The sequence below is a fragment of the Hippoglossus stenolepis genome, chromosome 3 (assembly GCF_022539355.2).
Source record: "Hippoglossus stenolepis isolate QCI-W04-F060 chromosome 3, HSTE1.2, whole genome shotgun sequence".
NCBI lineage: Eukaryota > Metazoa > Chordata > Actinopteri > Pleuronectiformes > Pleuronectidae > Hippoglossus > Hippoglossus stenolepis.
Genome location: NC_061485.1, coordinates 16168793 through 16184125, shown reverse-complemented (window position 1 = coordinate 16184125; position 15333 = coordinate 16168793). Strand labels below are relative to the sequence as shown.

Genomic DNA, 15333 nt, shown 5'->3' with positions numbered 1-15333 from the left:
TAGTTTGTTTTAATGGTGTAGTTCATTTGTGCATCGCTCCAGAGAACGAAGTTGCCCTGTGAACTTCAGGAAGCCATAATGAAATGGGAGAAGTTAAAGCCTCCGGAGCCAGATGATCCCATGTGCTGCTGCGAGTGTGATATCTACCAGTATGGATGCTGCTGTGACTATGAAGATCTGGACGAGGCATTTAACAGGTTAGAAGAAGTATGACCTTTAATGAGACACAAAAGGGTCACAAGGTGATTTACAGACATCAAATACAATTTAGATGCAATTCTCAATATCATATTTTAGCCATAATTGTTCCAAAAGCTAAACAAAGTACTTGTTAGAATAAAACCATGTAAATAACCATGCATGGTGATTATGACAGATGAGTGACAGCATCAGTTGCAGCAGGTCAGTTTACAGCACCACAGGAAACATTGCACATGGGAGATTTTTTGTGAACAAGCTCAGCTAAAATATCCTTTGGGATAATGGGGGTCACATATCTCTGACTCGGTTATTTTGGGCATCAAGGACTCAAAGGTTTTGGAATCCCTGCTTTAGTACAATAAACTTCAGGCCGAGTGAAGAAATGTCCCAGGGCCCCAGATCCTTCTGAGACTTCATGACTTCATGTTGCAATGTATTTAATCATAAATTCATTTTATTTTATCCATTTATTTATCTTTTTACAGTTTATTTAAAACCAAACACGTGTGACATCACACCAAAGCACAATATAAAAATTACAGGGTCTGACCCTTCTAATAAGAAAACAACATGTGATTTTTCCTCATATCATCTTATTAGTTTGATCAATGAAAGTGTATTAGCATCATTCCTAATTAAGTTTTTTTATTTTCAAGTGTTTGTAACTGCCATGTGTGCGCTGCAGGTGGCTGAGACACAAACCCCCTCACAGCGGATGTCACTCTCCTGTTCTCGGGGGCCCTGATTGACAACCTGGAGATCTCCATGATCCCGGCCCTGGTGCTGCTGCCTCTGCTGCTCCGGGCCGCAGCGCTGCACTACCTGTTGGGCATCATCATCCTGACAGCTCTGCCCAGCCTGGTCCTCTGGTACTACTACGCCACGCACCGCAAGAGGAGACGCACCCTCTTCTTCGTTACTCTGGCGCTGTTCTCTCTGGCCTACATGTACTACCTCTTCATCACAGAGATTCTACCGCGTGGGGACGTCAGCCATCTGCAGCTGTGCACTGTGACTGCTGGGATGATCCTCACCATCTGATCTCTCATTCACACCAAGAGAGGCCCAGGGTTTCACACCACCTCCTATCACAGCCAGAGTGAGGAGGTTAACAAGGACTCTACACATCTTAATGGATCCATCCAATCAGCGGCCTCCTCCTCCTCTCCTCCTGCCCTGACAGAAAAGTGGAGCAGATGCTCTGTGTGCAAAACAATGCGACCCCCGCGGGCCGGACACTGTCGAACCTGTGGATCCTGCGTCAAGCGTCTGGACCACCACTGTGTCTGGTGGGTTGGATTTGATATTATAACATCTTTATACTTCTTTGAATTGTACATTCACACCACATCATGAAAGTGAATATTGAATTATGACAGATTTAGATAACTGCCCTGTAATTACACAACAACGTTCATGTCTTAAGCAAAGACTCCTACTGTACCCACTGGTTTCCTCAGGGCCGTGCACAGACATTTTGGGGAGCGGGGGCTCAAGTGAAAAACTCTTTGCATCCAAAGATTGATTTTTAAATGGAAACTGCTCCCAGCAAAAATGTCTTGAAATGTAAACTTGAACTAGAAAACTGGTAAACTGGGATCTGTCTCAGGCCAACCAGGAAGACAGGGTGTCTATTTGTCTGTGAGCTTTATCAGACACTTTCCTGAACTGCACACTGCCAAGAACATTAAAGATGATGATGTCAGTTTTATAAATCTCTTTATACCTCATGCACAGTTTCTGAATTGTTTCATTGTCTGCAATAGACTTACAACCTCAAAGACAAAAGAATAACATGTATATATGATGTTAATCTTCCTGTTTATTATTCACATTTACTATATAGATATAAACTCCAGAACCAACCATGATATACTGTGAGTATACTGAATCTATTACCACCAAACTAGAATAACCCACATGATAGTCTGGATCAGGAAATATTCAATAGTCTTTCAAATGTAAACTTCAAATACTACATCTACTGTACATCTACTGAGTTATTTTAAATACAGCAGGTATATGGAGCCAACATATCCAGGTCAGCTTGGGTCTCACATATCTGTGTCTTGTGGGTCTGTGTTGTGTTTGTGTGTTTGTGTTGAGGTGTTGCAGGATAAACAGCTGTGTCGGACAGGCAAACCACCACAGTTTCCTGCTGACCCTCTTGGTGTTCGTGCTGACCTCTCTGTATGGGATCAGTTTGGTGCTTTGCAGTATGTCATGACTCTTCTACTGCCCCGGTGTCTACAGCCAGTCCAGGTACAGCACTCTATATATCATAAATACATGTTTATGTATCATATCTTCTGTCTCATCCCAACAACTACATCAGAAGTCCACATTGAAAAAGTTCACCAAATTAATATAAACACAAAAATTGACTTTACTTGTTGCTATTAGATAATAGGTATGATATGATGATATTAGTAGAATTTGTAAGGACATATATTCTACTGCCTCATCTTTGATACATTGATGTATTAGAGTCATCAGTATTTGATTGTGGGAAACAGTTAAAAGAAGATTCTATTTGGAAATTTTTGACTACTTATTTAAATGTTGTCCATGTTTTGAGGCAATTTAATTTGAAACAAGTCACAGCCTTTGGAACGGCTGTCAAAAAATACAATTAACTCAAAACACATATTTTCAACTTGTGTCTTTGTTAAAATACTGTCAAGTCAAGTAACGAAAAGTAACGAAAAGTTACAAAGTTACGAAAAGTAACGAAAAGTAACGTAACTAAAAGTACAAAAGTAACTAAAAAGTTACTTTTGTACTTTTAGTTACTTTTGTACTTTTAGTTACTTTTTAGTTACTTTTGTACTTTTAGTTACTTTTTAGTTACTTTTGTACTTTTCGTTACTTTGGTACTTTTAGTTACTTTTTAGTTACTTTTGTACTTTTAGTTACTTTTGTACTTTTAGTTACTTTTTCGTTACTTTTGTACTTTTCGTTACTTTTTAGTTACTTTTGTACTTTTCGTTACTTTTGTACTTTTAGTTACTTTTTAGTTACTTTTTTACTTTTAGTTACTTTTTAGTTACTTTTGTTCTTTTAGTTACCTTTGTACTTTTAGTTACTTTTTAGTTACTTTTGTACTTTTAGTTACTTTTTAGTTACTTTTGTACTTTTCGTTACTTTTGTACTTTTAGTTACTTTTGTACTTTTAGTTACTTTTGTTACTTTTTAGTTACTTTTGTACTTTTAGTTACTTTTTAGTTACTTTTGTACTTTTAGTTACTTTTGTACTTTTAGTTACTTTTTAGTTACTTTTGTACTTTTCGTTACTTTTATACTTTTAGTTACTTTTTAGTTACTTTTGTACAAAGTTAAAGAGAACAAAATGTCATTTTTTAAAGTCAAAATTATAAAATACTTGGTCTGATTTAAGTCAAAACTGTGTATTTATAATTAATGTCAATCTTACAAAATATATATATACATATATCAAAATGTGATATAAACTAAAAACCAATTCTGACTTACCAATATGATTCAATTTGGACTTAGTGAGTCAAACCTACAAGAGTAGCTTATAATTTGACTTCATGAATCTTTTTTGATAAATTTCAACCATGTAAGAGGCTAAATGATTCAATTTATGGTGTCAATATTGTCACATTCCAAACGTTTCATATTTTCTCCTGGGAAAGGAGAAATGTTCTTCTAGTTGCACCTCAGATCAGGACGAAGATGAAAATAAAGGTCCTAAACTAAAAGGAACAGACAGCACATTTATATTAAAACGAGTCCAAAAATGTACAAAAATTCTTAAAAGAGCAAATAAATATGATTCACATTTAATCACGTCTAAATGGTTTTCACTAGTGCAGAGGGATGACAGCAGGGTAACATGAAGAGTTGAACGCACACTTCCAGTCGTCTGGTGTCGATTCTACACACCAGTAACACACACACCCACACCCACACACACACGCCACATCTGTACACCATAAGACAGTATCACAACCTCACAGATCTTTTTAGTTACTTTTGTACTTTTCGTTACTTTTGTACTTTTAGTTACTTTTTAGTTACTTTTGTACTTTTCGTTACTTTTGTACTTTTAGTTACTTTTTAGTTACTTTTGTACTTTTAGTTACTTTTGTACTTTTAGTTACTTTTTAGTTACTTTTGTACTTTTAGTTACTTTTGTACTTTTAGTTATTTTTTAGTTACTTTTGTACTTTTAGTTACTTTTCAGTTACTTTCGTACTTTTAGTTACTTTTGTACTTTTAGTTACTTTTTAGTTACTTTCGTACTTTTAGTTACTTTTTAGTTACTTTTATACTTTTAGTTACTTTTTAGTTACTTTTGTACTTTTAGTTACTTTTTAGTTACTTTTGTACTTTTAGTTACTTTTTTACTTTTAGTTACTTTTCAGTTACTTTCGTACTTTTAGTTACTTTTGTACTTTTAGTTACTTTTTAGTTACTTTTGTACTTTTAGTTACTTTTTAGTTACTTTCATACTTTTAGTTACTTGTAACTAAAAAGTACAAGTGTACACAAATGTAGTTTGAGGGAGATAGACCCATGAACACGGAAGTTACAGCAATTTCGTGTGTCACAGCGAGTCGATGAACTTTAACTCCACGCCATTAATATGGCGTTTGACGAAAAGTCACAGTAATCTTATGCCTACATTATCAATGTCTTGAGATGCTTTTGACATAGGTTTGACATGGTTGCAGTAAGTGGATGAGGAGGAATACTTCCAAGTGTAAGACATGCAAAAAACAAGACATTTCCTGTTGCCACCAGGGGGCGCTGTGTTTTTAAGTCATGATTTCTGTGTAGATGTCATCAGGCCGGGACTTTTGTCTTACATGTCTAGTTTGGACTCGATTCGACCAAATATGTCCGAGATACAGAACCTCGTGTTTTGATGGCGTGTAATCAAACTTTGACACCACGCCACGGTCACACCGTGTGACGAAAAATCGATCTTTGAGGTAGTTTTCATCTCCATCTTGTTGTGATGACACACATTTGAAGTTGATCTGATGAAAGCCCTGGGACAAGTACATCAGAGTAAAACATTTTTTTGTAGATCTACACACAAATGAATCAAACACCATAAGAGTTATAATTTATACAGTTTAATTATCAACACAAAATAATAAAGAATATATCCTTATACATTAAATGATTAAAACAGCCTAGTACAATATTGTAGCCTGTTTGACATTATCTGTATTCACAGCAAACTACTTGTGTAACATTGTCATTGCTTTATTAACTACTATAGAACTGGCAGAATATTTTGCAGGTTATAAGTGAAATGAGTTGTTTTTGTGGGTGATTTCTGACAGTCTGTAGTATGAGAAAAAGCCTGATTCAAACACATGAAAACATGTGATGATGCGATTACAGCTGTACTCCTTTGCTGTGTGGCTTCCGATGACTGGTATCCTGTGCTGAAGTGTTAGCTAGGCCTGCAGGGCACGGTCCAACACGAGCTCATCCTGCACAGGAAAAGGCATGGTGACACGCAGCTGTCTGTTTTCCTCCATGGTGCGTTGGATGGTCTCGTAGGCATTGGAGTTTCCAGACCAGCAGCGACGAGCCACCTGCACAGAGACGCACAGATTTGTGCCAGTCAGTCAGCAATAATCTGCAAATCTGAGCAGATTGTAAATAATGATTGAGGCTGGATTTAACAGAGCCTCTCTTCTCTCTACACTCTCACCCCATTGGAGACATCCCAGTTCAGCATCAGACTGGCACGCTTTGCCGTCTCCTCCGAGCCGTCCAGCAGCAAGCCAAAGCCTCCATTCATCACTTCACCCCTATAGGTGACATATAGGTGAATGATTTTGATGAAACCTAATGAAAATTCACAAGTATGACTATTAACTGAAAACCCATGAAGCCTTACCAGCCAACCCCACCACCGTTGTGCAGCGCGACCCATGTGGCACCTCGGAATGCATCACCAACAAAGTTCTGGACCGCCATGTCTAAAGGAAAGACATTAAGAGCTTCATATAAATCAAGAGAAACACTGGAAAAGGGTAAAGTAGAAGTAAGATTTTGAGTTTGTTGGTAAATTCTCAGTCGCAGCTATTTTCACGTCAGTAGATACTCAAAGTAGATCTGTGGATTCTAGTCCAGTTTTCAGGGTGTGGAATTTAGTAACATCTAGTGGTGATCATGTTGCAGCTGAATATCCCTCACATCACCCTCTCCTTCCAAACATGAAAGAGAACCTGAGGCGGCCTTCAGTTGTCATAAAATTTTAATGACAACTGAAAGTTTGTCCAGTTTGGACGACTGTAAAAAAACATCCTCCGTACCAATGTAAATATAAAGGTCTCATTCTAGGGTAAAGAAAAACCAATTCGTATAGCTTTGATAGTGAAAACATTACTAGGATTATTTTATATTTCGTTTCTGCGAATAGATACTTTTGACCTAAATCTTACACACTGAACCTTTAAAGTTTGATGACTCAAATCATTAGTCACAAAATCTCCAGAGGCTCCGCTCCGAATCACTATGTCTTCAGCGAATCGGATCTTGCTGCAACTGACGGATTATTCTTCAACCACAAAATAAACTGCACCAACCACCTCCCGACTGTTTATTTTGTTGTTTGTTTTAGTTTCTTTCCTTTTTTTTAAATTTTTTTTTAAAATCGTCTACGTTCGAGACCGGTTGGTTTTACATTACATTTATCTACATTAGTTTGGCCAGTTTTTCTAATACAGTTCATCTTACATCTTTGTCTACAGAACAAAGCATTAACCTGATAACAAACTAGAATGGCACTAGAATCAGTGGAGCTCATACCTCCCCAAGGCCCAACAGTCCCCTTAAATTCAATCAATCTGCACACACTCATAGATATCAGTCTCCTTAATATGCCAGATTTTTTTCCCTCAAGATGCATTCATCATTCCCTGGGAAATCTGTAAAAATGTCCCAATGTTAAAGAAAGAGATTCAAAATAATTCCTAGATCCACCACTTTTTTCAGATCATGTTTGAACAATTGAATATGTTCTTTCTTGGCCTATGTCCCATCCTCACACTAAGTGTTGTGGAAATCAGTTGGGTAGTTTTTGCATAACCCTGCTGACAAACTACCAAACAAAGCGACGGACAGGGGCGAAAATATAAAAGGATTTCTAGTTTTAATCATTGCTAGTGCAGTGCCAGTTCTAAACCTTCTTGTTTGGAATGGGCTGTATGCTTGGCCTGTGGTGATGCTGGTTGCAGCCTTGTTCCCGATACTGTTAAAGTGACCTGTAGTAATGGAGCCGCTGAAAGTAAAGACCAGCTGCTGAACTCAGTCCACAGAACCCTGAAGCTGCTGCTGCACAAAGAGCTGTTTACCTGTTTATTCAAAGCTCAGTGAAGCAGAGCCCTGAACTGGAGAATCAGTTTTCTCTCTGATGCTACAGAGCTCTAGTCGCCTGTTTATTCAAGGTTTATTAATATACTGCCTCTGACCCTTAACAATACACATACCAAGTGTGAAGCCGATGAGATATGTGAGTCACATACAGACAAGACATTTCTGGGATTACTAGATAGATGTAGACAGTTCAAACTTCCTTCAGATTGACAAACTATCACACAAACTAAGTCTTATTTTTGTTCATGCTATTGTGGTGTTCAAAATCCATCAATCTAAAGTTGACAAATTATCATTGCAAAATGCATCCTCAGTCCTCAGTTACATACAGTGAAGTGCACATACCTGCACAGAAGGCAGATCCGTCATAAATGTTAGAGGTCTCTCTGAAGGGGCTGTCTGTGCCACTGACGTCATGATGGTCTCTGCTTATAACCACAGGAGCCTGAGTGAGAGAATCAACAAAACACACTGTTGAACAACTCCACTGAAAACTTTGATATTGTGCAAACACACTGTGCACATGAAACAATCTTGTTAGCAGCCACTTACTGAAACTCTTCCATCAGCGATAGCCTGGTTGATCGCTAAAGCAATCGCGACTCTTCCTCTCTGGTCAGAGTAGAGGATTCTGGCTTGTGATCCCACAACCTAAACAAAAACACAGAGGAAATCCACCCTCGTGGTTAATTCTGAATAAGGCTCATTTGCACTGTGAGAAAAAGATATACGTAGGTGTTGTTTTTTTTAATAAAGGACCATTTTGTGTTTGCCAGCTTCTCTGATCCAGCGGATGTTGTCGTTGTACTGCTGCCTGATTTGATCAGTCACATTGGCACTAATTTCCTCCAAGACGGTAGCAGCGATGTCATCTGTTACGGCAAGATCCTGGGCGTCGCCAGATGTGCACACCCAGCGAAACGGGCCGAAGCCCAAAGAGAAGATGTCTCTATGGTGAAGAAAGAAGGAGAGCAGGATGATTGTCAGTTCATCAGGAGAAGAAAATAATGTCTCAGCCTTTTTTGCTTTACAGGGTCGATACTAAATCAAATAAGTCTCACCCCATAATGTGCTGAACATAAGAAGGGTAAATAAACTCTGTCGCTCCACCTCCAACCTTTTCTACCTCCGCCCCTACACAGAACAAAAAACACGACTCCCATTATTGTTCTGACATGGACTGAGTGATAATAATGACATTATAATAATAATGTATTATAATCAATTACCAGCTCTTTTTGCCTCCAGGAGGAAAGCGTTGCCATAGTCCCAGAAGAACATGCCAGCATCAGAGAGCTTATTGATTGCCTTTATTTGTCTCTTGAGGCTGTGAACGTACAGGACACAATATTTTAGCTTCATGGACAAACATTTGGCAGAAAACATCTACAGGAAAGTCTAGTCATCTAACCTTTCTTGGACCATGGTTCGGAAACGCTGAGGATCGGTTGACATGAGTTGGTTTGCCTGACGGAAGCTGAGCTGGACTGGATAGTAGCCTCCGTTGAACGGGTTGTGAAGGGAGGTCTGGTCCGAACCCAGATCGACCAGCAGCTCCCCCGTCCTCTCGTACTCCAGCTGAAGTCTCTCCCTGGTTACAGAGATAAAGTGCGAGAAAAGATAGCAACAATTTGAAATAAATGGTGCCTCTTTCAGTTGTGTAGTAGCCGCAGATGTGAGCATTTGAGCTCTCACTCACCACAAGTCTACGATGTTGCCATGGTAACCCAGACTGAGGGGCATCTTGGAGCTTTTGGAGTCTCTGAGAAACAAAATAATAACATTGTGCAATTGTCTGGTCACTGCAGTGTAATGTAACCACGTACATTAACTGTAGTTAAATGTTTTGTCATACTTCTACTCCATCACTTTTCAAAGGTTAATAAAGGGAAATATTTTATTTTTCATTGTAAATGTATTTGACAGTGATAGTTACTGGTTAATATTTGAAATACAAAACATGACTTGATATTTTGCTCTGTTGCTGTATTGTATAGTGGTTTGCGGTTCAATTTGCCATGTGCACAATGTGTCCATCGTCCATTAAGTTTTAACTGTTGTTTCACTTAGTCTGTCTCTTAGTTAGAAGAATTATGCAAAAACCACTGGATGAATAAATACAAAACTTGGTGGAACGATACGATATTGATCAGAAAAGAACCCATAGAATTTTGGTGCGTAAAAAATACATATTTTGGGGACTGATATTTATCAGTGTTTGTAAGTTGGTGCAGATCCATATAAAAATCTAGATCTTGTAAATTTAAATGTGGTTTCATAAGGAAACGGTTGGGCCTTGCATAATATTTGGACATTCATAATAAATCTCAATAATCTTTTCCTACCTGATGCGTTGAATGCAGTGCTCCATGCTGCTGGTGACCTCCATCAACCAGCCCTGCTCATGTCTTTTTCTAAGAGGAGCCTCATCCACCTACACAGAAAAATAGATTCAATGACATTGACACACAGGACTTCCTTAATTCTGGCTCAGCAGTCAGTATTAACAGGAAATGACCTCTGCAATCACGCCAATGCAGCCGGCGATGACGGCAGCTTTAGCCTGAGCTCCGCTCATGCCCCCCAGCCCAGAGGTCACAAAGACACGCCCACTCAAGTCGTCAGAGCCCAGGTACCTCCGGCCGGCGTTCAGCACGGTCAGCTACACACACAAGGAAACAGCTTTGAAAAACATTTATAAGAGGAACTACAAACTGCATCTATGTACATCAACTGTTCCGATTACAAGCAGTGGCTCTTCAACTTTTGGACTTGTGACACGTCATTACAGAAACCTTATTTGTATGAGCTGTGAGAAAAACGAAAAAACGATTAATGATAATATTTTCCTAAAGACTTTTGTTATTATCTTGTGACACCTAGGGTTGTCAAAAGTATCGATACTTCGATACTTTTTCGATACCACATATTCAAAACGATACAATCTCTGTTAATTTCACTTTCAATAGTATTGAAATGTATAAAAGCAGATATACGATGAGATTTTCAACCCAAGGAATTACATAGAAAAAGAGCTCAGACAGTTTTCCCCTGAGCGAAAGACGTTATCATGGTTGCTAAAAAAAAAGTATTTATGTGCCAAGGCACATAAATACTTTTTATGTTAACAAAACCTTTTTTGTTTTATTATGGTATTGAGTCTCGTTGTTTTATACCAGTAACATATCCCAGTATAAAATTATGGTATGGTGACAACCCTGGTGACACCATAATAATATATCCTCTTAGAGTAAATCCATATTTTCAAAGTGTTTGCACATTTACTTTTCATAATTTCACAAACCATTGTGCCATGAACAATCCCCTGAGGTCCAATGTAGCAGTAGCTGCCTGCTGTCATTTGACCGTACCTGAAATTACAGAATAAAAGTACAGTTTATTGTATGTTCATAATAGGTTCCATATGGAAAGGTTTTTCTGACATAATCCTCCAATACCCAATAACAAATAGAAACCAGCAGCAGCAATGCACCTTTAAAACTTACATTGAAACTCCGAGAGCAAACATCTTCTCATACTGGTCTCTGGAGGAGTAATTTGGAACAACCTGCGTGAAGCAAAAAAAGAATGAGTGAACTCTTCATCTATCAGTGTGTCACGTTCTGGAGTCAGATGTGTGTGGTGCAGAGTTACCATGCCGTTGGTGATGATGGCTCGAGGTGACGAGGGCAGGCTGGGAAACAGGCCCATGGGGTGACCGCTGTACATGACGAGAGTTTGCTCCTCTGTCATCTCGCTCAGGTAATGCAGCACCAGGCGTAACTGCACACGCACACACGCACTAGGCATTAACATCGGCTATTTAGACTAGAAGAAAAACATGCATGGATTCAGGGCTTACCTGGGCCCAGTTACTAAACACCTGTCCGTTGCCTCCATAGGTGACGAGCTCCTGGGGAAACTGAACAATACAGAAAAACACAACAAATTTAAGGATTAAAACGATCCATTAAATTTAACTTGACTATATTAATACAAGAAGTGGACGAGGCTCACCTGAGCAACAGCTGGGTCCAGGTTGTTCATGATCATCAACATTATAGAGGCTGCCTGACGTGTTCGGCACGGGTACTGATCTATGGGGTACGCCCTGAGGACACAGACAGAATTGACACCATGACTATGGTGGAACAAAGAAACTAGACAAAGCCATCATGAGGATTTTTTTTTGTCATATAACATGTTCTGTATATCTTTAACAGAATTCAAAAGGGCTGTTGGGCCTCGGTGAATGTACAGTATATGCTTTACTGAGAGTCATTCTAGTTATTCTATGTGTTTATTTCTGGTCATTTTGTATTTGCTCTAACTGTCTCATCTGTTTCATCTTTGAAACTGTTTTGTGCCTCTTAACATCCCTGTGTCACAGACCATTATTAACCAGAAGGATGAATTTCAGATTTCTGCATATTGTTAAGTGTAAAATAAATACCAACTAATATATATATGTATCTCAAAGAGCCCAGTATCAGTCAGACTCTGGTCCTATAAATGAATAGAGTGGTATGTACGATGCTTTCACCTTTTTAAAATTCCTCAAACACAAATAGGAGCGTGGAGGGTGTGTGGACTTTTTATATCCACTGGATGTAAATGAATAAGATACTTTGAGGTAATCTCTCATCATTTTAACTGCTTCCCGTGTTCGGCCTCACCTCATGCGTAACGTGGGGCAGAAGCGGTACATGTAGATGTGTCCATACTGCCGCAGCTCTTGAGCAAATTCAGGTGCGAGAGTTGCGTGGTGAGTGGGAGGAATATAACGCAGTGCGTTTCTCAACGCCAACTACAGGGAAGAGGCATTTACAGTAGATTAGTGAGCTCAGTGCCAATGTTAACAAAGGCAGCAATATTAATAATCTGAAGAAGTCACTGCGATCTAAACAGATTACCTTAACCCAAACAAAAGTCATGCACAGGATAAGCAATAAATCAAATGAAGACATGTGGAGTGTTCTGATCTTCGTCATATTCATTTATAACCTTCTATTGGAGTTTTCACAGCATTTTGTGACATTGACGTGTACATTACCAACAGCTTGAAATCATTATTAAACTATTCTCTGTAATATGTAAACAGGAGTATGAACAGAATATTCTACTTGCAACTCATGAAAACATCACAATCGAAATTATATCTTATTCAGAATAAGGTCAATAGTCAAATTTTTTGCTGTCCTTCCAAAGTCAGACAGATGACAGGAACTTTACTTTTTTCTTTGTTCTTCCTAAAATACATAGAGGGTCAAACATACTCCCCGTATCTCTCTTAATTATTGACTGAAGCCTTTACTCTGAGTTTGGGAAATCAGTTGAGGACCTTGGAGAATAATCAATTTTTCAGGCAGCCCATGAGCAAACTGTGATGATGCAATCAGACAGAGTACACAGTGTGGCATAATGGTGTTTCTTTTATCTTATTTATAACAGAGCAGCAGTCTGATTTAACAGTGAGCTGCAGCCCTGTTCAGATCACAGGTCACTTCATGATACTGTCACTGGTAGCCATCTTTTCTTTTTGATGGTGCGTTTCATATTGTTCTAAACCTTTCTTCACAGAAAACATTTTGACTTATTCTTAAAGTATGTATTATTACAAACATCAATGACAGCTCGGTTGCATTTAGGTGTGTAAGTAAGACAAGCATGAAGAACCACAGGCCTCTGGGCCACATTCAGCCCGCTAGGAAATTTAATCCTACCAGCAAAAAAGTATCTCTCATGACAATAATTATTTTTAATTTGCGATAAAAGAAAATAACATTTTAACTATTCTTGTGTTACATATGGTGTATTTATAGGTGTTTGCTTCTCCTCATCAGATCTTAATGCTTGTATTTACATTAATTATTCAAGTGATATTAATTGTAAGGTGTCCTCGAAGGATCAAGAAAGGCACTGTGAAATAAAATGTATTATTGTTTTTATTATTATTCATATTTATTAACATAAAATTGTGGATGGCAGAGCTGCTAGAATCGGACAAATTAAAATTGTAGAACTGCTTCAAGCATTTTGGTGAGAAGTTTCAGGACATGAAAAAGAAACAAAAATAACTGAACATACATGATGACCTACAACATGAAAGCATTGAGCTGCAAAGTAAACAACAACCTCCCTCTGCTCGACGTACGCACATTAAGAGATGTCACTGAAGTTTGCCTCTGTTTGGCAGAAGTTGAGCCTGTGACTTGTTTTGTTTCAAAAGTGACTAAGATCAGTGACAAAATGAGATGTAGCCATTATCGACGTTATATAAACCATGAGGGATGTTGAGTGCGTCAAATAAAATGTTACACTTGCACTGTTGTCCACACAAAAGTCATCATATCATTAAGTGCATCTGGATTACTACTAGCAAAGATAGGAAAATGGTGGATGCACAGAAAACTCACCCGCTCCTCCTCTGCTGTGAGGTTCGGGGTGCGGATGGGTGCATGTGGCACATTGGGGTCTCTTCCCCGGTTAGGTGGCAAAGGGTCCAGAGGTAAACCACTGCATAGCTCCTTTAAATCTGACATCCTGTTGGCTCGTTTCTGCTGCTCAGACCCGGAGACAGAAATCAGGCAGCTCTCACCCTCACAGCAAATGAGAGAGGGAAGAGGAAAACTGTGATCTTGTCAAGATTTGAGGGCGATCCCTCTTCGCCCGCCTGCCCCATTGGCTTTTTGGTTGTCTTTGCCCTCCACAATCCACCAATGGCACAGCTCCGATAGAAAAAGAGTGTTTGGTAATTATTGATTTCTGAGGGAGTTCGAAGCGGCACATGCTTCAGTGGAAAAACACCACAGACCTCTGACCCCTGATGCTCAGACATGTAACTCAGTTAAACAAAAATGCATGCCAGAACCTTTGGACAGGTCAAAAGCTATCATGTAAAATGCTGTTATTCTGCTTTTCAGTTTTTCTGACACTCACTCTGTATTTCAGGGCATGGCAGAACAAGCACACTCCTCCAGACTCTGAGAGTAAATAAAACCAATTCTGATGCTTTCTCAAAAAGCATTTTCCTTCCTTTTAACAATATCAGCAAAGACTTTAAGTCCTTCTCCCCATGTTACCGCGAGGTCTCATTACTAGCTTGACCCTGAACTCTCTGGATTTGGTTCCTGTGGCACCTTCTCATCTGCATGTGGGTAGATCTGCTCTAGACAGTCAGGACCCTTCATCTATATTATGAGGGAAATGGAGACAGTGTCCTTAAATTTCGTCACACAAGGACCACTGATTATTCCACTCAGACGAGGTAAGTTCCAGTTGATGTCCCTGCTGAGAGGAACCAGATCTAGGATCAGATCGAGGATGAAAGAGGAGGAAAGGTTAAGCAGGGTTTTTTAAACTCCACCAGATTCCCTTATTTTCCTGAGGACAGAATCATCTCCTCACTCCTCAAATAGGTTTAGATTTACATTATCAGATTTTTAATCCTGTGACAGGTCAATTTAACCACTTTTTAACCAGGTTTTTCGGTCTTTTGAGTTAAAAGATGCATCACCAGCAGAATAACTTGAGTTAAAAAGAATATTCAGTGTTCAAGGCAAACAGAGCATTTATAAGTGTCACTTCATGAGAAGATTTTTGCACATGTGCGTTTGCTCTCCCTACACCTCTTTCCTGCATGAATGGATGGATGACATGACTTTCTGAATGACTTTGGAGTATTTATTTCCACCCAATCCCGTATTTATTGTTTTTTATTGTATTAGGGTTAGGGTAAGAACCGCCTCACTCTTGTGAGGCGGT

At 38.9% G+C, this 15333-nt stretch overlaps 1 protein-coding gene and 1 pseudogene across 1 annotated transcript; one reads left to right on the top strand and one right to left on the bottom strand.

The window, feature by feature from the left end:
• Positions 1 to 78: 78 nt before the first annotated feature.
• Positions 79 to 2773, top strand: LOC118105046 (annotated as a pseudogene).
• A 2520-nt stretch (positions 2774 to 5293) lies between these two features.
• uroc1 (urocanate hydratase 1) lies at positions 5294 to 14505 on the bottom strand. The gene is made up of 19 exons (XM_035152247.1): positions 13986 to 14505; positions 12246 to 12376; positions 11587 to 11680; positions 11432 to 11491; positions 11224 to 11352; positions 11076 to 11137; positions 10874 to 10940; positions 10088 to 10231; positions 9915 to 10003; positions 9269 to 9331; positions 8981 to 9160; positions 8799 to 8896; positions 8631 to 8703; positions 8329 to 8518; positions 8122 to 8220; positions 7915 to 8014; positions 6089 to 6170; positions 5900 to 5999; positions 5294 to 5780 (listed from the first exon to the last, which is right to left on the bottom strand). The coding sequence occupies exons 1-19, from the start codon at positions 14109 to 14111 to the stop codon at positions 5640 to 5642; spliced, it is 2028 nt and encodes a 675-aa protein (XP_035008138.1). The 5' UTR covers positions 14112 to 14505; the 3' UTR covers positions 5294 to 5639.
• Positions 14506 to 15333: the final 828 nt, after the last annotated feature.

Coding starts and splice junctions, on each gene's coding strand:
- uroc1 (XM_035152247.1), bottom strand. CDS start 14,111: ATGTCAGATTTAAAGGAGCTATGCAGTGGTTTACCTCTGGACCCTTTG. Junction 12,377..13,985: donor TCACAGCAGAGGAGGAGCGG/GTGAGTTTTCTG, acceptor TCTTCCCTGTAG/TTGGCGTTGAGAAACGCACT. Junction 9,332..9,914: donor CACTGCATTCAACGCATCAG/GTAGGAAAAGAT, acceptor TTTGTTTCTCAG/AGACTCCAAAAGCTCCAAGA.